This window comes from Cygnus olor, chromosome 2 (genome assembly GCF_009769625.2).
Source record: "Cygnus olor isolate bCygOlo1 chromosome 2, bCygOlo1.pri.v2, whole genome shotgun sequence".
NCBI classification, from domain to species: Eukaryota; Metazoa; Chordata; class Aves; order Anseriformes; family Anatidae; genus Cygnus; species Cygnus olor.
The window spans coordinates 17,835,208-17,856,969 of NC_049170.1; the positions used below are offsets into that span (position 1 = coordinate 17,835,208).

The window sequence follows — 21,762 nt, forward strand, 5'->3', positions numbered from 1 at the left end:
TACACTGATTTATATTTATTCTCATTTGTGGCCTTCGTGCATCAACATGTAAACATCTTTCCCAACCCCACAATTAATAGCCCCCCACTAAAACTTGTACAGCACAATTTGTAAGGTTTCCTACAATAAAACACTTTAATTTTTATTTTATATTTTTAGAAAAAAAAGTAGAACTTCCCCCCAAAAAAAAGTTTCTTAAAAAAATAATTTTTGGTAGCCTGTGTTGGAAGCAGATAACTTTTGAAGTAAATTTAGGCACAGTCTGGTAAGTAGCTGCCAGAACGAGTGGAAGGAGTTCTCTCACTTGTCTCGCATGAGTACCATTTCTGTCAGTTGAATGAGGGCTTCTCTTTCAGGGGATGGTCGTAGCTTGCTGATCTCTCTTGTAGCTTCATGGCAGTAGCGCTGGGCGAGGTAGGTCGTTTGCTGCACACCATCACTCTTATGTGGGAAGACAGTTAAACATAATGGGTAACTAATCGGCCCCCTTTTGCTTCTTCCAGGTACAGTGGGAAGTTTTAAAGTCAGTAAGTGCCCTGAACACCTACCTATATTCTGAAGGGGAAGAGGATTCATTCTATATGCACTGAATCCTACATCTCCTCCCCAAAGCTTTGAAATACTAAAACGCATCCATGCTAAACTTAATTATATTTATAAAACAACACTGTTATTACTAAGATATGATTCAGTAGGACTGGAAACTAATTGACCAACCCCTCCCCATCCTACCCAAAATAGAGGCATAAAAAAAAAATTCACAAACATGCTATGCTGACTAAATATGTACTAATTCTGCACAGACAATTATTCAATCTTTTCACATCAGAGTCAATTAAAATTGGAATGTGTGCTTCAGTTGCAAGAATTAGTTGCTGCTTTCATCAGCTGTTGGACGCAGGAACTCTTCAACTGAAGGAACTGAGTTTATGCGTGAGCTTTTTGTTTTTATTATGGAGATTTTATGCTATTTGAGGGGGAAAAAGCTATTAAATCCAGTAACCAGTAACTTTTAAAACACTGCCAGTAAGGCAGTTGTAGAGTACTAACTTGGTATTGCACACAGCATGCTACTTAATGTATATTTGAAAAGTGCAACCCTGCCATTTTACTTCAGAGGCAATGAATTTCATATGGACTTCAGTGGGAACAGCACTTTGGGAATGAAGTAGGTGGTACCAGTCCTACCTGCAACACGTATTTCCGAGCACGTTCAACATCTCCTGGTTTACTGAATCGTCTCATTATCATTGCATTCATTTCTGGAAACTAAGCACAAGGTGAGAAGTTTTTTGTACTGCTTATGAGTTGTTCTCCATGTAGCTGCTGGCTATGCTAAGGTGAAAAAGAAACTGAAGTAGAGCCTCCCTTCCCTGCCGTTGTTGTTACTACAGATACCAGTAAACAGATATATTGCAGTACACTCATAAACAATGATCTGCTTTCCCTGCACACACACCTTTGGGCCTGAAACCACAGATCTACAAACTTCTTGTTGGGGAACAAACATGCAACATCCCTCGTTGTTATGACATTTCTCTGTTAGTCAGAGGTAGTCATCTTGCAAGATATGTGTAAAAGTTTACTGGTGACTCATACCTGGCTTTCTTTAGATTCTAGCTTTCTTCCCGTGTAATGACAAGTTAATTGTGATGTTCGTATTATTCATATTTACAATGATACAGGAGGTACATGCTTTCACTTTTTACATTTAAGCTCCAAAGAATATACCCAAACCTGTAATGAAAAGCTATTTTTAATAGTTGCACAGATTTTAAGGGTAGTACATAAGCACTTGATAGCAATGCTAATAATAAAAATAAACCCTCATTCTTCAGCTGTACTAGTTAAAGAGTAACTTTAGAATTAGCATACAGTAGTATAATTCTTTAAAAAATGATCAGGATATTTTTTACAATGTGAATGAGCTTAAAATACTAAATGAAGAGGTCTTATGTCAAGCTAAACAATTTTGTTGTTTAAAGGCCACTCAATATTTCAATGCAAAAAAATGTATTTCAGACGGAGGGTAGAGGACAAGAAGAAAAGAAGGCTATCACTTAAGATCCAGACAGCATTAAAAACTGAAGTATTGTTGTCAAGAAGAAAACATGAGGATTACCAGATAAATTAAAGGGTATGTAGGATAGCAGTAATATTAATTCTGAGAGAAAAGACAGCCTGTAACTAACAATTACATTTTGGACTGTCTTCAAGTCCTTGGCTCAGGACTTTTTATTCTCAGATAAAAATAGATGAAACATCTTTTAGTAGCAACACAGATAAGCATTTGTTGAAGCTCCAGATTTTTTTTAGCACTTATACTTTGTTTATATATCATTTAAGTCTGTAGTGCTGTTCTTCCAGTTTCTTGAAAATGGCAGGAAATGTTCAGCTAAGAAGTCTTATATCTAATGCAAGATGATCAAGTTACCTTTCAATAAAAGCTTGAATGTGAAGCTTCCATTTCTCATCTATCAAAAAAAATGACTAAAAACATTTAAAAGTGACCTATTAAGTTCAAGTAAGATTTTAAAATAAAACTGATGGATTTTTTTGTTGCCATTTCCATATTATTATTTATCTTATCAAACTAACTAAATGAATAGGGGGTGGTTGCAAGTCAGAGACAAACAACCAACCCAAATACATGAATAAAGGAATAGTTCTAATTAAAAAAAATGGAATATTCAACATTCACAAGACAATTAGTGTCACCTGTTCTCTGCCAAACCCTGTTCAGTCTTTGTGCTATGTCCTCCTATTTCCCTTCAGGTATCTTAAAAAACAATCCTACACAACTGCATCCACTTTCAGTACCTGGCTCTCACTGTTCCTTTAGACAACTCTAGTTGTTGATGACTAACAACGTCCTGCCGCATATCAACAAATTCTGAAATAATGATTCAAGAACAAGTTCACGAATTCCCCAGACTAGCCTGTGGGGAGGAACTCAGAACTTGGAGGAGGCTGTTCTCAGCATGCATCAGTCTGCATTCTTAAGTGACTGATAATCTTCACTTTCTTGTCTTTTGTGAGATACCTGTCCCTGTAAGTGCCCAAAGGATGAGGAAACAAACACATGCATACATTCCAGCCTCCCCCTGGCCTCCTTCTGTTAAGAAAGAGATGTAACTGTTAAAAAATTTTCATTGTTGTTTGTAATTATTTTGAACTTTTCCCATGTCATGCACTGAGCAATTCCAATGAGAAAACACAGACTACAGCCCTCACTTGAACTGGCTGTGCCAGTTTTCATATCATGAAGTTTAGTCAGAAGGATGGCTTTGTAAGTCCCAAATCATCTTCCCTCAGGTGAACCAAAAGCTTGAGCAAGGTGCATTAAACCAGCCTCTTTCCCTTTTAAGGATTAGTAGAAGCTTGAATGCTCCTGTTGGTGCTGCTAGCACTTCTGTTTACTTTGCACTCCTCCAAATCATTCTCAGGCCACTAAATATTGTGACCAATTTTTAAGCTTATTTATGATACTCCTTTCTCTCATCCAAGCTACTGTTACATTTACCTCCAGTAGCACAACTGTAAAAAAGAGAAAGCTTCCAATATTTTTTAGCTGGGCAAGACTTGGCCCCAGAACAGATACAAAGCCTAAAACTTGGCAAAAGGGCTATATAGTGAGAGCCTAGGGAGAACATGTCTCAGGAAAGAACACGAGCAAGCAGCTACTTAGGAATAACCTGCAGAAAACATGCAGAATCTCTGAATACCTGTGCCTTTGCCAAGGCTGGGCATTTGAGGCAGCAGAAGATTAATGCTTCTGTTGATAAAAGGGCCTAATGGTAAGAGTGATTGTGGAGGAAGGTGCTTGTCAATCTGAAAAAACATGTGCTCTCTAAATCTGGCTGATCCTGAATGCACTGATTTTTCACACGTGCCCAGGCCATGTTCATCGCCCATGCTGTAGACTTGATGTGTTCAAGCTAGACCTCTGTGTGGCTGTCAGGAACAGCGTATGGCTTGTGGTTTGGGAGAGACGTGTCCCTTTTGACTTACCTGCCGACAAGCAAACAAGACAGGGCCTGTGGCTAATCCAAGCTTGAGATCCGCTGCTGCTGGTTTGCCTAGACGGTCAGCACATGATGTAAAATCCAGCACATCGTCTATTAGCTGGAAGAAGATAAACATACAGATTAATTTAAGGCAGGTTTTTTGTTTGTTCGTTTTGTTAAGAAAATTAAATACAGAATAATCCTTGTTAAAATTTATAGAAAGAATGAAGACAACCCACTTTGATTTCTAAGGCAGTTGGGGAAAAGTTTAGATTCCTTTTAGTTCAATAAAAGCACTACCTGAAAAGCTATGCCAACATTTTTTCCATACTGGTATGCAATCTCGTGAACTTTGGGATCAGGGCAGCCTAGAATTGAAACCTGAAAAGAAAAACAAAACAAATAAATAGAAAGCTTTAGTTAGCATCCCCTTCTAGACTCCGACCAGAGGTGCAATGCTGCAACCGCAGGCAGCAGGAATCTGGGAAAGGATTAAAAGCTGAGTCAGGCACACATTCTTGCTTATCTCTTGGATACACAAAAATAGCCGAGCTCACTAGAAAACAAGGCTGAACTGCAGCGCAGTATGAGAAATATATGCAACTCTGGACAGATATTAGCTTTATTAAATATTAATCAGTTGGAAATTATAACGCAAGGATGGAGAGGGAAGGAATACAAATGCATTGCACGGGCAGGCTAGTAGTCATACACAGTCCGGAGACAAGAGAAATTAAATTTATTACGTATCTAAATCAGCCAGGGGATAATTAGAGGTCAGATAACAGATAAATGGACATTACATGCCTCATAAAAGATCCACAAAATTGGAAGTGTTGCACCCAATACAGGAAGGAGTTGAGATAAGGAAAATTATGTTTAAGGTGATGTTAACTGTCTAAAGCTGAATTGCTTGGGAAGACAACTGATTAGTTTTCAGACAGAGGTATCAAGGGATAATTAGTGGCAAAGAAAAATAAGATAGTGAATGAGAAAAGCACACACCAAGCTAGACAAAAGTATCACTAAACTAAACATTTTGAGTACAGATACAGGAATTGACTACTTGAGAGACAGATTTTGCTGAATAAACTCCACAAAACTAAAATAAAGGATGCTGAGTAAGATCAGAGAATTAATATCTTGCCCTAAAGTAAGGGCACTTACACTTTTGCACTTACATATTGATTATACACTTTGCAAAAGGAGGTTGGTTACATTTAAAGACTCAGTTTTATTTCAGCCTTCAATAAAGCAGTCAGGAATAGGGGACAAAAATCCATCCAAGTCTACTGTGACTAGCGGAAGGGGTGAAGGTACATTTTATTTAATGTCAGACTAAAAATACATGCTAGGAGAGCCATGCAACATAAAAATAAGTACATAAAAAGTCATCTTTAAAAGAGAGTATGTAAGGTAGGATCACTAAAAATACAAAAAGCAAAAAAAGCAAACAAACTGAAAGTTCAAGAGTAGTTTTGAAGGTGAATATAAAGATGTAAATACAAACAGCGTTAGATTCTGAAGGATATACCCTAACATGATGCAATTTGCATTAAGACTAGAGATTATTTTATGCATCAGTGTATTTTGTAACTAAGCACCAGAAAACTTCCTATCATAACCTCTATCAATGGGTAACAGTTAAAACCCATGAGCCCGGATCCCTTAGTCATTAACATCTCGCATTTCCCAATTTTAAGAGGGCAGTATAGCAGGGAAATGATGCTACTTATGTCTATTCATATGAAATTCTGAAGGCCATTAAAACAGTGAACTTCAAATATAAGGTGTTTAAATAGGAGTTACTAATGACTGTCCAATTAGAACATCTTGCCCTTGTATCCTCCTTTTGAGGCTTGTCTCTTAAATAGCAGTATTTGCCCCAAAGAGCTAACAGCATGTGCTGCTGTACAATGCGCAGCATACTTTCGGTTGCTTCTGTAACAATAAAGACTGCACCTACCCTGTTCCAATGAAACCTTTACCTATCGCTACATTTAATGGGAAGAATTAAAATGTGGAATTTAATAGAACAGTTTTTAAATGACAAAATCATGGTTGATGGCAAAAGGTTAGAGCGAGGACAACTTGGTAGATGGAGAGAGGAAATGCCATGTACAGAGAAGAGCTTTCTCACTTAACCTGAAAGGTCAGAGCAGAGCTATCTCTGTAGGGAGACAGTTTTCTGGGGACGCTGTCATTACCTATATAATTACAGTATATGTACATTTAAAAAACGTAAGATGAGTTATAGAACATCTTTACATGAGCAAAATTTATCGATGTAAAAATGAATTCTTGCATCTTTGCAAGAGAAGACCATCACAACTCCTTTTCAAGTTATGAACGTTTCTGAGGACCAACAAAATAAAACAAATCCAGCAGATTTATATACCTATCACTCCTCAAGCGAGCAACTCTCTTACCACGACCACATCATAAACCTGCAACATGACTGGGTCTCGTCTACCAAGGAGATCCTTCAGGAACCAATTTCTGAAATTGCTCTTGTGGATTATTGCCCCCACGTGGGCACTCACTGGGATGCAGGCAGGCTTGTCCCAGTCAGCCTGCCACTCTGCAGCGATGGAATGTAAACTGAAGCCATGCTGGGATAATAGCATGCATTTACAAATAAAGAACAGTGTAACAATATAAATAAATTGTATGTGTTTAAATGATAAAGCTCACCCTCTGAGAACATCCTATAGTTCCCAAGGTATGACTGGTTGCTTACAAATTTAATCTTGCAAGAATCCAGCTATGTCTCTAGTAAATCCTGATGAAAGAACCCTAATACCAAGTGGAACGAATTCCTTAGAAAGGTTCTTTAAATTCAGTAAAGCAAGTCAATCTGCTTAGTATTATTTCAAACACACTTTTTAAAACTAAAAATAATAATAATTGTTTCTGGTCTTTTATGTTAGATGGGAGCCTCTAAACTAATCGTGCCTCCCTACTGATTTTTCACATCCATAAAATATCCTACATCAACTCTGGATACATCCTGCTCTCTTACCATGTGAGAATACAGCAGCTGGGGTTTAAAACACTTGTACATCTATACCAGCGACTTGTAGGCCAAACAGAAAAACCCACTGTTGGGCAGAGATACGCTTGTATATATGGTACAAGAGATGTTTGCTCTCAAACTCCCTCTCCAAAGGCTGCTGGCTATCTTGGAAAGGAAGAGCCTTTGAAATCTTCCCCTTTGCCTGCTCTCCAGCCCTTCTGCTCCATGCCCATCTCCGGAAGCAGTCAGGATCCTGCTATCTCAGTTGTGGCTCATCCAGCACTGGTTCCAAATAGCACTGTCCTCTTTGCAGTGGGATCGCAGAACAACTTGGGTTGAAAGAGACCTCTCAAGGTTATTTGGTCAGGTCATAGCTCAAAGCTTACTACACAGTCAGAACAGGCTGCTCAGGGCTGTGTCCCATTGAGTTCTGAACATCCCCACGGATCAAGACCCCACACCCTGTATGGGCAACACGTTTCAGTGTATGACAAACCTCACGGAGAAATTTTTCGTAATAGTAAATTCTTTCATGTAGCAACTGGTCCTTTCACTGTGCATCTCCATCTTCTCCCACACCTTCTCATTACATAGCTGGAGACAGCAGGAGGATTCCTCCTTAGCTTTCTCTACTTGACTAAAGCCAGCTCTTGGACCACCGTGTGCTCCCGCCGCCTACCACCATGGTTGGCCCTTCACTGAACTCACTCAACAAAACGAATGTCTGTCCTGTATGAGGGAACCAGCCTTGGGTACACTACTGCCAGTAAGGTCTCACGCTGAAAAGAGGAAAACCCACAGCCCTTGACACATGGGCTATGCTGCTACCGCCCCGTATGTGCTTAGCCCTCACTGCTACCTTATCCTCCAGCCTCCTCAAACCCTTTTTTGTAACTACGCTTGGGAGGGGGGTTATGAAGGCCTCCCTGAGAGAGGAAGATCTCGATCCAGCAGCAGCCTGTCCACACAGCAGACAACCCTCTTGTCGTCCAGAGTTTGCATTTTTATACATTTTACCTGTTCCCAAGTAATTCATATTTTATTTAACTCATATATTGTCATAACATATTAGGCAGGTACTTGTTTATGAAGAACTGAACTTTTACAGAAATGAAGGTTACCTGCCCGAATATCTGTAATCTATTTATGGGAATCTTTTCCATAGTAAACAGATTATGAAGAAGAAACACTGCCAGAGGAACTACTACATTATGTAAGAAGTAAGGAAATCTATTGCCTGACCCTCTGATGCCACTGATACTATTAGCCTACATCTGTCATTGGACTTCATTGTAGTCTGCATGCCTAGTTTGAGGGTGGGGCAGAGATCAATTTTGTTGGTGGTGTTCCAGCTTCTAATATTTCAGAAGCCACAGTAGTTCCATACCCTTCTACGTTTTTTTCAGATGGAGCTCTGTGCACACATGAAACCATGAACTCGTTAAGCTCACAGGTAGATCCAGAGCTGCAGGCTATTCTTTTTCTTCAGTCCCTAAGGCAGACCTTCCATATCCAGCCTTGTCTTACTCACAGCGGCTGCATGCTCTCTCCCTGTCAGGGAAATCAAGAATCTCTAATGAAACTTTACACAGATCGCAAAACAAGCATGATTAATCCCTCTTCTGAGAGTACGTTATGCAGAATATAGATAGCTTTACTGGGGTTAGGAATTCACATTACAGTAAGATTAAAAAAAGACAAAGAGAATCTGTTAAGCTTATTTTGCTATCTCCAGCTTGACTGATGACAGACGGAAATTCCACTTCAGCTTTATTGTTTCTTAAATCTTGAACCAAAGTCACCTGCAATGGTTCTCTGAAAAAGGCCTTTCATAAATAAGTAACTAAGGCTTCAGTGACCCTCTGAGCCATCTGCCACCATCTACTTTTGCAATGTATTACTTTCACTGCAACTTTGGTGATGTTCCCCAATTTAAAACTATTCTAGAAATAAACTGTGGTTTGGGATGACTAATATCTTCAAGAGATTGTTCTGTCCATTAAAGAAAAAAATGCTATCTTAAGGGACTTTTGATTCAAATGCAGTCATGCTTTGGATACAAAAAATACTGAATGCAGTGAATATACTACTGTTGATAGACTAGCTATTGTCTTGTTCAGACATTTTATGAGGAATACTCTATTCTCCCTTCTCAGCGTAGAGTTCTAAGATGCCTCCTGAGCTAGTTTCACATCTTTAGGCACTGAAAACAATGTCTTCTCCAGGCATTAACAGGAACTGAACTGTATCTAATGGCACACCAGCCTGGTTATAACTGATGTTATGAAAACCAGCGATCTCTCTCCTTAGCTTTGTGCCTGAAAATCAGATGTGATTCATTCTCTTCATTCTCCAGCTGAATTTCCTTTCGAGCAAGAACTGATGATCCTGCTGATTATCTCCACTACTGAAAACAGAACTCCCTTCTGATTTCCTCCTTCTCATTAAGTAGTCTAAAACACTAAGTGGTGCAAAAAGGAAAACAAGCAAAAAACCCAAACCGCAAAAACAAATTTATAATTTTTCACTGATAAAAGTATCAATAGAGTTCCCCAACCCATGAAACTGAAGGAGACATGTATGTTGATATACGAGGAGACCCGTCATTGATTCTGTGGGCAGTAAGCATGGTTTTGCCTTAAAGACAGGCCTCTCCCTTGCTTTAATTTCTAACACAAATTCTACTGCATATAAAATTCCAGTAATTCAGCATTGGAACAACTCAGAACAACTACTTGAAGAACAGCAGCCAAACACACATCCTTCCCATTCACTAGCATCACAGCTACAATGTGTAGGTAAGTGCTTAAGTCCTTAACTCTTCTGTGAGTTATGAAAAGGAAAAACAAAAAACAAACAAAACAACAACAACAACAACCATTTACTACTCCTTACTACTCCAATTGCCCCCTAATACAAAAGAAGAATTGCAAAGGGAAATTCTTGCCTGGGCCATGCTGCCATTAATATGAACAATCCAGAATATTTAAGTTCTCTCCTCCAGCTCTAAGAATTTATATAACGAAAGATATATAGAGATATCATATATATAAGATAGCACCCCGACAGTTTCTTTCACTCTGCATGAGTCCTCTTGATACAAGCAATACACACTTGCTGTCTAGTGTATAAAACTACCAGTTTTCTGAGGGCAAAGGATGAAGATGGGCACGAGCACACGTTTTTAATCTAATTCCCTTAGAATTCCCTCTTGCTATGGCGTACACCACCTATACCTCCTTCAGTGAAAGAAAAATTAAATGTTACAACTTTTGGGATAAGACTGTTGTCCACCTTCTCCATTTTCTGCACTATGACTAAACAAGCTTTTTGAATAAGGACATCGTCTTGAATGAGATCTTTCTGTAATGAATTAACAGAACTGAATGACAGGTAGGGTTAGATATAGCAAGATCTTAAAAAAAAACAGACAAATCAAGAAGTACAAACTTCTGTTGTTCGAGAATGTAATGCAGAGTATATGCAAGCAGTTGTTTCCTCCTACTGTTATCATTTAAGGTCTTATTCTACACCAGTGAGTGGGACCAGATGTCAAAGATGTCTTAAAATCAAATTATAGGCTTGAGAATTCTCAACTGACATTAAAAACCAGTCTCAAACTTGCAGAATCTCATAAATTTGAGGCTGCTGCTGTGAACCTTGTTCTGATGCAAGTGAGGAGAACAATAAATCTCTGTATGAATATAAAACAGGAAAAAATTAAAACCAATATTGGAGGCTACACAGCTGAATTGAGATGAAATTCACAATCTCAAACCCATTCTGGCAAAACACCATTTTAAGGGTCTACTTTGGAGGGTCTCCAGAGGAAGCAGAAAAAATTAGGAGTTTAGCTGTGAAGCTTACAGTATGGTATGTTAACGTTAGAAGAGACAGACGTACATACTGCTTTACAACTGTTTGCTATAAGACTCGCAGTCTTCTTAAAAGTCTTCTCGAGGTAGTGAGCAAATCTCTCGTTCTCATTTTCCTTGGAACCCAGCTGGAGGAATTCACCTAAAAATTTGCACAGATAGAGGAGTTTCTATTTGTGGGTTTACTGCTTAGGCAAACAAGTCTGAAGATAAAAATAGAAAAAGACCTTACCACGCACCAGATCTTCAATCACCTGAGTTAGAACAGAGATGATAGTAGTGTTTCCAATTCGTGCTAAAGCTAGGGAAGCAGCTGACAGGATGAAATCACCAGCTAGAACAGCCTAAGAACAAAAAAGAAAAATATATCTTTTAAGTCTTTTCCTGTAAGCGTTAGTAAAGACAATAGCGCTTCCTTTATTCGGCAGGTCTACTCACATCACATCATTTTCCTACATAAATTCCTCACTGTAATAGAGAGAAAACAGAAGATGGTTGAATATTAAAATTGGAACCATTTCTGAATCCCTATCTTATAGTGCTGTTCAGACTTTTCCATATAAGCAGCGTCCTCCCTCTATGCAATATCGGAATCTGTTTGCCTGTGAACTTTAAAACGTTGCCTCTCTATTTGACTGTTCTGCTGTGACTGCTACGTCATACCACCTCTATATTGCCTTGATAAGTTCTGAGGTACCAGTAATTTACTTGTTTCCTTGCATTTGCTAATTAAGACTTTCCTACTAATACTCTGTAAAGAAATGCCTCTCTCAAAAAATCCCCATGCTGAATTAAAACCTTTTTGCATTTATTACTGAAACAGGCTATCCTACTGCGTTCTGGATGAGGTACAAGTGCAAAGCATTCCAACAGCACCGCATGGGGAAACTGAAAGCATTAAGAATCACACTGCAATCATACCTTCTTTAATGCTTCCAAAGTTCAGTAAGAAGACATCCATTTGTTTTACCTACAATCCACAGGCACTGCTTCACACTTTTTCTGGAATATCCCAAGACTATGCCTAAGCATAGTAAAACTGTGCCCCAGCGGAGTAACATGACAACCCCCCCCCGGGGCTTCTGCTTTTCCAGAACTCAAAGGCAAGCCTTGCACGTGACAACACACTCACCTTCCTCTCTCCCCAGATTTGATTGACTGTCATTTTGCCTCTGCGAGAATTTGCATCATCGATAACGTCATCATGAACTAGGCTAGCTGTGTGGATCATCTCTGCAATTATGGCCACAGAGCGTTGGCTTGCTTGCACCTCCCTAAAATAAAATAATAATAATAAAAAAAACAAGAACTGTCATTTAATTAAATACATTTTATGTGCTGCAGTACACTAGAAGAAATCTCTGTGAAAACCAAACAGTGTTTTGCTGAAAACAGCTGTTGCAGCTTTTCCATGGTCTGAACCCCATCTTTCAAACCTGAAATTAGCAAGATGAGAAAAGTAAGATCATGTTAGTACAGTGAGCACCATGGGACATTTCCATCCCTATTAGGCCTATTTCTGCTTTGCTGCATTATTAGTACTGTGAAACTCCTAAGTTACTGACTCTAATCCCTCTAAATCCAGACTGCAATAAATAGCACAGCATTAAGGATGCTTCATTCCAAGCAGACAGAAATCCGGAAAAGGGCAGAGAAAAGTAGCTTTGTAGAGTAGTTTTAAGTTTTCCTTACCTCTGTACTGCTCTACCTATAAAATGCAGCATCACAAACTCCCCAAACCTTGCTAACACTACTAACCAGCAAGCTGGAGAGGTCAGCAGACAAAGAAAACCTGTATTCAACATCTGAAAACATAACTCATTGATCTTATCCTTTATCTTATCTGATTATCTTAAGACTTCGGAGGTTCCTCAAAAGCCCGAGGAATTAACTGGAATTACTGCAATCTGATTGCAAAGTGATTGCAAACTGCAATCACTTTAGGGCTGTAAACACTAACTACCTAACACTTAATGAAATTCAGCCTTTGGGAAGATCTAGCACTGACGATTCAACCCTCACTAGTTCACACCTACTTTATTTTTGAAACTAGACCAAAAAAAAGGTAAGGGAAGAACATAAAACCAATTATCTTGGGATCCAGGCTGGCAAAATGAACACAAAAAACCTGTCCTAGCTCAGAAAAAAAAAAGACCATCTACCTTAGTATTCATTTGTAACTGCCTCATTCTAGTATCTATCTTTTTCTACCTGTTTTCATCAAGAGTTGCATGCAGGATCCCAGAAATGTCTATCCCAGTCAGCCCCGCCTTGTAGCTGTAACCAACCCACATTGATGAGAAAAAAATAAAATGAAATAAAAATAAAATAAGATTTCTTTTGACATATAGATACCTTACTTCTGGTATACAGGTAACACAGCAATTCATGCTATTTTCCATCAGAGCGGAAAAAGAACTGAGAAAAAGAACTCAGAGAAAGTAGAAGATAATCATTTCAGCTCAGCTGAATGAAATTTAAAATCTTGCATTGCCTGGTCTATTAAAATCTAGTGATTAATCACAAAATGAAAGAACATCTTGCAGTCTGCTGACATAACAGAGTGTTCTGACACCTACCTCTATGCAGAAGTATGCATTGCTGTCAGTGGGAGTTCTACATCCTGAACAATAGCAGGATGTGTGGCTCACAGGCTGTGAAAATGGGGCTTTTGAAAAACACAAGAATAAGAGCTGGAAACCTTCATGGCTGTTTGAAGGTAAGTTTTACTGTGGACTAGTAATTTAGTCAAATGCTAGTTCAGTGTAAGTAGTTTTCAAAAAAAACCAACAACCTATTGTTACTAAGTAGGAGAACTTACCTTCAAACAACTGTAAAGGTCTCCAGCCTCTTTCATGCACTGGCCTCCTTTTGGGGACTCCCTTTTTCATTAATTATGTCAGCAGACTGGACTTCCTGCTGGGAAGTAGCAGTAAATGGCAACACTCACAGACACACCAAAATCTTTCAGTAGTATGAAGGCAGCACAAGGACAGACTTCTCAAAAGCAGGTTTTGGAAAGTTCTGTTTCACAGTGCAGTTCATCTGTGACAATGACCAAAAATGGCATAGGAGAGCTCATGGTTAATGTGTCTGGCTGCTGGGATGTTACATCAAATGGAATAATTTAACCTGAACATTTTTTTTTTAAAGTTACTATTTCTGGAAAGTTTCCAGCAAAGTTCTTCCCATCTCTGGCAAGAAAGTTTGGAAGAGTTTTCTACAAACATCTTGTGAGAAAAATTCTGAATTGGAGCATGCCTATTTTAGGGAAAACACACAAGAAACAGGATCCTTTTCATTCCCTGCCATTTTTCATTCTGCTTCGCCTGAAAAACAAGAGCAAAAGGTAGCAGCAGTAACTCAAACCAATAGATAACTGGATCACCACAAGTTCATTAAGTGAAATTATGCCATTTTTAGGTCATTCTCAAGAATAAAGGCACCCCAAGATGATACATATTTACAAAAATATTCTATGTAACTGTCCCTTTGTCTTTTAAAAAAAGAGTATACTGCATGTTTAAGTCCTTGGAAATGTTAGGTTTTTCATTAGGACCCCCTGCTTGATTGAATAATAAGCTTTTATAGACGTAGTGTATCCTGGGGTCTTTTCTGTAACAAAACTTGTTTCAAATGCACTGAACAAGACCAAGGCTGATCTTACAGGTGAACCAACCAACCCAACCTTCTCCCTCCAAACGAACACAAAAATATTTACAGACACAACCCAAGAGCTTTGCAATGAGCTTGTCAGTAAGTAAATGTTGCCAGTTAAAAGACAGGAAACCTGCAAAACAACCTGCAAAATTTCTGTGGTATGACCACACTCCTCAAAGCACATTTTTGGTGTTAAGTCCATGTGGCTGAAAGGAACGAACCGTTCAGAAACATGGTCTGTCACACAGAAGGGCACTGCAAACTAAGGGAAGCATAGAGAAGCGATGTATTAACCAGGAGCAAATTACAGAACAGCAGAAATACAACGTACAGTACAGGCATCTGACAACTGTGGTTTGGAGGAGGGAAATAAAAGAGGGCTAAGGTTGCTGGCAGGTCGTCATAGATTAGGAAATACTATTCTCTAGTTTAGCTAGGTCATTATGTTTAAGTATTTATCTCATCATTCTGATGATTTATTTCCCTTCTTCCCCCAAAATCTTTTGTGCTCACTATTTTCTCTATTAAGATGTCTCTGTACTTCTTTGACCTTCTCTTTGTTTGTCTCTCTCATTTTGGTTGCAAAAATAGACATAAAAACTCCTATTTACAAACACCTCTGGAGAATATACCCAAAACAGAAAGAGATCCAGTCAGGCTAATTCTGTGAAATTCTGCACACAGGCGTTGTGTGAAGAAATGGCAGAGGATGTGTGAAATTGAGGGTTTGCATGATCTCTTTACAACAATTCTCACTCTCACACAAAGATAAATTGCTAAATTGTTAAACAAAACACATTGCACAAGGGGCATAAGGACTAAGACAGGGATGGACTTTTGGCTCTTGGATCTTCAAGGGGAAAAAAATAGTCATACCAGCACAGAACATTTTGAATGCTTTGGACACTTTTTGATAATATTCTGGATTCCTTATGGCCTTATGCAACCATCATTCTCCTTATAATGAATACAACTAAGTGACCTTACTCTACAAAGACAGCTGACCTGCTAGGGGCATTCTAAATGGCTACCTTTATCAAATCTAAACACAGGAGATCAAGCCACCCAGTCTGGAAGCAGTGCTACCTGGGTATCCCCCTCCATTCTCTTAAGAAGTCTCAGCGATTCTCATCTTCTCAAGGGGCTCTGGGAGAAGTCTGCAGACTGCCTCAGAAGATCAGGACCTATACACTTACAAAGTTATGTCCTGTTATTTTAACAACCAAACAAGGAAGAGTATTACCTTTCCTGGTAGTATTCCAAAAAAGGAAAACAAAACAAAAACAAACAAAATGAAACAAACAAAACCACACACAAAAACAGACAAAAGAACACGTAAAAGCATGCTGGACCCAGCAAATTCTATGATAGTTTGAGAAGGGCAGTATGATGAGGCAGAAAGTCAACAGCAGTAAGACAAGCCCCAGAGGCAGAATTAAAAAATAAAAATAAAAATGCTAGCGATGAAAAGCACAGGAAATTGCTCACCCCACAAGTCTACAGATGTTCTGGCCAGTATATTTGATTCCATGTGTGGGAACCAAAGTAAAACAAGTCTGAGAGAAGAATCAATATAAACTGAGCAAAAGAATGATAAAGTGCTTTAAGGGAAGCGACAAGTTCAAAGAGGAGAAACATCTCAAAAAAAAAAAAGCCCACAATAGTAATAAAAACAATTGGGGGAGGCAGAATGGGAAGGAAGGAAGGATTGTTTTCTTCCCCCCTCAGGTCTAGAGCAGAGTAGTAGAGTAACAAATACGCAGTGCTTTCTTCTCTACATGTACATTTTCCCTCATGAACAGTAAGAAGTTGGAAGAACAATTTGTCACCTGGAAACAACAATCCTCTAAGAAGCAACAATAATGAGACTACCATCAGTGTGAACTGGAAGTATACATGTATATAAAGCAGGCATTAACACACAGCCTGCTTCAAGAAACTTGAAAGCAAAGAAAAAAAATACATATGAAACTTCATCGATCCTCAGTAAGCAGGTAGGCAAAATATGATAGTATATTCTTTGGCATGGTCTACCCAGTCCTAAAAAGGCACTGGTCATCACGCATGAACCAAAAGCAGAATATTGAAGACTTGCATTAATATACGTGAATTTCAATTACTAAAACAGACTTTGAGAAAAGTGTCATGAAGCAAAAAGGAAGGTAAATACCCTGGGATTTCATTATCTTCTTTTGTTCAAAGATCTCTGTTCTCCCTACTCAGAATTTCATTCTAAAAAAAAAAACCATGACAGATGATGACTCAGTCTGTCCTTGTGCAAGGAACATTCAAATTAACGAGGAGACTTTCAAACATCAAGCATAGTTCGGAGGCGCTGACAAATACTGCAACAGATGCACAAAAGCTGTCAAATGACATGGGTATCTATAAATCAGAGTGTTCGTGCTGAGGGTTGGCTATTTGCCTTAGTTCTGTGTAGCACTCAAACTCTGAGATCACACTTCCTCACCAGCATGGGTCAGGTCTCAAAACTGGTCCTGACCATTTCAATTCAGCATAATGCACGGACAATAACACATCCATGAGCATATACAGGTCAAAAAGCAGCAAATACGCTTTGAGCAAATAAAGGCAAATTCAGTTCTTCCTATGGCTACTTCTTCCCTTTGATTCACTGCTCACATGTGATGTTGTATAATTCTTTACATCAATTCTGGACTTCTTGGTATTGCATGCACACTTACGTAATTTTGTTCATAAGCATCTCATGCTACACATTAGAGTAAGATAAAACTACATTTTTCATTATTCTGACTAGAAGGATCTTCTAAAACCTCACTGTTCCGTTGCTAAAAGTCTCCTAAATTTCTACCCTGAATTTGTATTTACTCTCTTATCAACATTGTACACTGCCTTTGCGGTTCTTTTACCCTGCTGGGCAGCTGAACTCCACCACAGACTCTCTCACTCCCCCTCCCCAAAGAAACAGGGTGAGAAAATACAATACAAGAAGAAGATACTCCTCTCCACGGGCTGCAGCTCCGGCCCGCGGCCTGCTCCTGCAGGGGCTCTCCATGGGCCGCAGCCTCCTCCAGGCCACATCCACCAGCTCCACCGGGGGCTCCTCCACGGGGGGGCTGCAGCGTGGAGATCTGCTCCGTGTGGGACCCATGGGCTGCAGGGGGACAGCCTGCTCCACCAGGGGCCTCTCCACAGGCCGCAGGGGAACTGCTGCTGCGTGCCTGGAGCACCTCCTGCCCTCCTGCTGCACTCACCTTGTGGGCTGCAGGGCTGGTTCTGCACAGGAGATTTCAACTTCCTTTTCTCCCAGAGGCCCAACCAGTGTCACTCCCTGGCTTGGCTCTGGCCAGCAGTGGGTCCCTTTTGGAGCTGGCTGTGATCTGACATGGGGCAGCTGCTGACCACCCCTGCAACCCATGCTACTGAACCCTTGCCACATAAACCCAATGCAGTCTTAAATCTCCCTCTCTCACATTCCTGATACATTTGTGGATCACAAACCTTTCATTCTCCCTGATTATCCTTGCAGTCCATTCCTGAAGCTAGCTGCAGTTATCTTTTTTTGAGCACGAGAATCATGGATACTGATGATTTCACAAAGCGCGATACAATGGTATTGGTGCTTCCTTAACTGAACCAGATATTCTATGATTGATGCATGATACATGCAAGGATCGCTTTAAGGTTTTTCATATAGAATATGGCTGTAAGTTTCATTGGGGTTATGCCCTAATGGGGCACTCATGAGCCTCCAAGCTCAAGCAGAAAATTTGGTTTCATTGTTCTACCTTTCCTTCCACCACAGATGGCCGGTCATCAAGAATGATTTTGTCACTGGAAAGTGCCATCACCACACTCATCCCAAGATCAGTCATAAAAATATTAAGCCAACCAGTGGTGTGACAAAGGACATCCCTGAGGACTTTCACAAATACTGTTCCTTTGGTTACCTCTAACACAATGACAAAGAGCGGTACTGTGTGGGTAACTGAATTAGGCTGGAGTGAAGTTCATTAATTCTTGACAATGTTCTCCTAGAACAAGATGAACTGGCACACACAGGACAAGACACTGCCAACTAGGTTTTTCTTTCTCCTTAGAAATTATATTCACATAGAAAGGGAAAAAATAAGATGTTGCTGGTATGCAGCGCTTTGTGCCACATCAAGCCACAAAATATACACTGTGCTCTGAGGTATAAAGTTCAGCAAGGCAGTAAGGAAAAAAAATGGTCCAATGGCTGGGAAATCCCTTAAGACTGATACATTAACTAATAAAGAAGTCTAGAAACACTTCTGGCAAGGGACCAAAAATTTCATATTTGAAATTCTATATGAGGGAAGACTGGAAACATAATTGGAATGTGGAGAGCACTCCAGCCAACATCTTTCTTCAAAATGCAAACGTAACTGATAGGAACACGTGGAAAGAAGCATTTGCAATCAGCCAGAGCAAGGGGTGACAGAGAATACAGGTGCAATATGATGTTCTGCTCTATTAAAACTGCCTTCAAGAGACAAATAACTTGAAGAACATGAGGACTACAGCACCTCTAAGCTTAGAATCTTACATGAAAGCATAGAAATTTGCTGCTAGAGGTGGGGGAAACCTTGGAATGTCTCACAGCTTTGAATATAATTATACCACCTACTTCATGGCTTTTCTGTGTAATTACAGAAACGTTATAAAAGCCTCTTCCTGCCAAAGGTCTTACCTGTTCAAAGAATGTAATAGCTACAGGAATGGTTACAACTGAAAAATAGTTTTGGTTAAGTTTATATAGTGTCCAGGAGTATTACAAGTTCTAATAAAGCATTTATGTAAGAAGCTAGAGTTGGCTAAACCCCGTACAAATAACAGAATTCGGCAACGTTATTTATCTATCACCAGTTCCAGCTGCAGTATAGCCAACAGTTTTACACATGAAATTTACACATTTTACACTACTGGTAATGAAACCAGTAGTTCTTTTCGCACTGCTAAGTACAAAAATGCAGCTTTGAAATGGAATTTAAATTTGGGTTTTACCAAGGAACTTTTTATTTTCATAAGGTTACTAGACATATTTGTGGGGAACACAGGAATGACAAATTTCTAGTATGATACATGTCCATATACCTAAAAGCCACGGACTCACCTGGAATTACTATGGTGAATGTTGCAAGCTCTTGCCATTAGCACCACAATCATTGGTCGAAAGGCCTTTCCTTTCCCATCAAAGTAATATTCACACATTTCCCTAAGTTCTGCTGTAGATACAAGTAATTCCTATAAAAAGGAAAATAATATATCAGCATAAAAGTCACAAAGCCAATCTGTTAGTGTAAGCAGTATGCACATAAAAGGTTATTGCCAGTATTCATTCCACCTAATGTAAGCTGAAGCTGTTTTTAAAATTATTTTTCATTGTAATCTGAAACACAGTTGATGTATTCCAGCAGTGTACAACAGGATAAAACAAAAATTGTGTTCCGGTTCTACAGGATATGTAGAAATGCTCTTTTTATCTTCACTTAGGATTCAGACAGCTATTCATAAGCATGAAGAATATTCCTTCAATAACTATCCTCCAAAGCAAGGGTTGCAATTAAAGTCAAAATCATTAGAACATCCCAGGATAGGCACTAAAATCCCTTACCTTTTTAATATCTTCATAGAGATTCTTCAAGTCTTTTCTACCAAGTTGAAAAGGGTCTTGGTATTTTTCATCACTAACTGTCTTACTGCAGCTGCACATTTGGGATGTACTTGTATGATGAAACCTGGTGTTTTTCAAAAGAGTAACATCGTTAAAAGCAAACTTTCCTTGACTCCCCAGACAAAAATGTTTCAAAGAGCATCCTCCTCCTCCTTTCCCCTCATACAAAATTTAGCCAAAAAATAAACACGACATCAAAATACTGATTTTAGCCGCTAATGAGGACCAAGAACTGCAAAGTTACATACTGATGAACGTAGACTTTTAGGAGCCGGCGAAGCAAAGCATTTAGAAAACGTAACAACCAAACCCCACGCTCACTCTTGCACTTGACTGATTACAGAAGTCTTTTGGGAAACAAACTATGCTGCTCTCAATGTATTCCTTTTGAATACACCATTGACAATATAGTGTACATTTTTAGATGAAGCCTTCATCTTCCAGTAACACAATTACTATGTTGCTTTCTTCCATCTCCTGAACCCTCCTAGAAAAATATTCCTGGCTTGGATTTGAAAATTCCCCTTTACACACCCAGCTATATTAGATGGCCCTATCTAAATTATAAATTAAAATCAATACTTCCAGGTAATATCATGATTCCATGAAAGGTCAGCAATAAAAGGTCAAAGTTCTACCTGCATGAATCAAGGCGCATTAGGCTTAGGCCTAATTAATATATATATATTTTTAATATATTTCCTGGAGTTGAAGTTTATACCTCTTATTATGTGTCTCCTTTTTCAAAATGAGCTTTATGGGTTCCCCTGGACTGCTCTTGCTTTGCCCGCTGCTCTCCAGAATGGAGGACTTAGATTCCAGCTCCACACTGTAACAGTGGTCTACAATGAATTATCCAACGATATACTACAGCAAATAACCTTATTTTCAGTCTAAGCTTACAGCTCACATCTGTAACTATACACTTCACCCAGTAACTGTGTCTTTACCCATCACACAACAGGAATCTCCAACTTACCGCCAAAATATATTACATATTTTTGGAAATGACAATACTGAGCTTCTTTGAGGAAAGTGACACATCTGCACAAAGAAAAAACAGGGTTAATTTAAAATACAGAATTTTAAACTGATGAAAAACTTGGTTACAAAAGTATGAGTCTGCATCAACATTGCTCCACTTCTCCCTTTTAACAACTCAGCAGCATAGGCAGTCTCATAATCTCCTTCTGTATCACGTGAGGCGTAATTGCCAATGTGTACGTTAACTTCTGACTTAAACTGACTCTTCTGTTCTGGCACAGTGAACTTTCACCCCTTTCAGGAACAGCCAGGAAAGCGTATCAGTTCACTTCCAAGGAACAGCTCTAACGAAATCTTGCTTTTGCACCCACGGAAGGCGGTTTTCAAACATTTCCTGCCTTGCAGATAAATCTAGATAGCACCAGTCACAGAGCAAAGGGCAAGAGCCTTCTGTAAACTACTACATTAACAGAAGAACATATCCTTTTTTCTTCCCCAGCAGCAATTACAATTTCGCTCACTTCTTACTATAATTTACAC

The 21,762-nt window shown here is 39.2% G+C and overlaps 1 protein-coding gene across 2 annotated transcripts in view; it reads right to left on the bottom strand.

The window, feature by feature from the left end:
• PDSS1 (decaprenyl diphosphate synthase subunit 1) overlaps positions 1-21,762 on the bottom strand; it is a 23,070-nt gene continuing 1,308 nt past the window's right edge. The window contains exons 2-11 of one of the 2 annotated variants that reach the window (XM_040548786.1): positions 21,218-21,282; positions 20,179-20,302; positions 19,678-19,808; positions 12,031-12,172; positions 11,131-11,242; positions 10,931-11,040; positions 4,308-4,388; positions 4,012-4,125; positions 1,189-1,269; positions 1-441 (exon numbers count right to left, since the gene is read on the bottom strand). In XM_040548786.1, the coding sequence (XP_040404720.1) occupies positions 301-441; positions 1,189-1,269; positions 4,012-4,125; positions 4,308-4,388; positions 10,931-11,040; positions 11,131-11,242; positions 12,031-12,172; positions 19,678-19,808; positions 20,179-20,302; positions 21,218-21,282 (1,101 nt within the window). In that variant the 3' untranslated portion in view covers positions 1-300. Of the gene's footprint in view, positions 442-1,188; positions 1,270-4,011; positions 4,126-4,307; positions 4,389-10,930; positions 11,041-11,130; positions 11,243-12,030; positions 12,173-13,719; positions 13,815-19,677; positions 19,810-20,178; positions 20,303-21,217; positions 21,283-21,762 lie in introns of those variants that run through there. The other variant, XM_040548787.1, reaches the window with a different exon arrangement.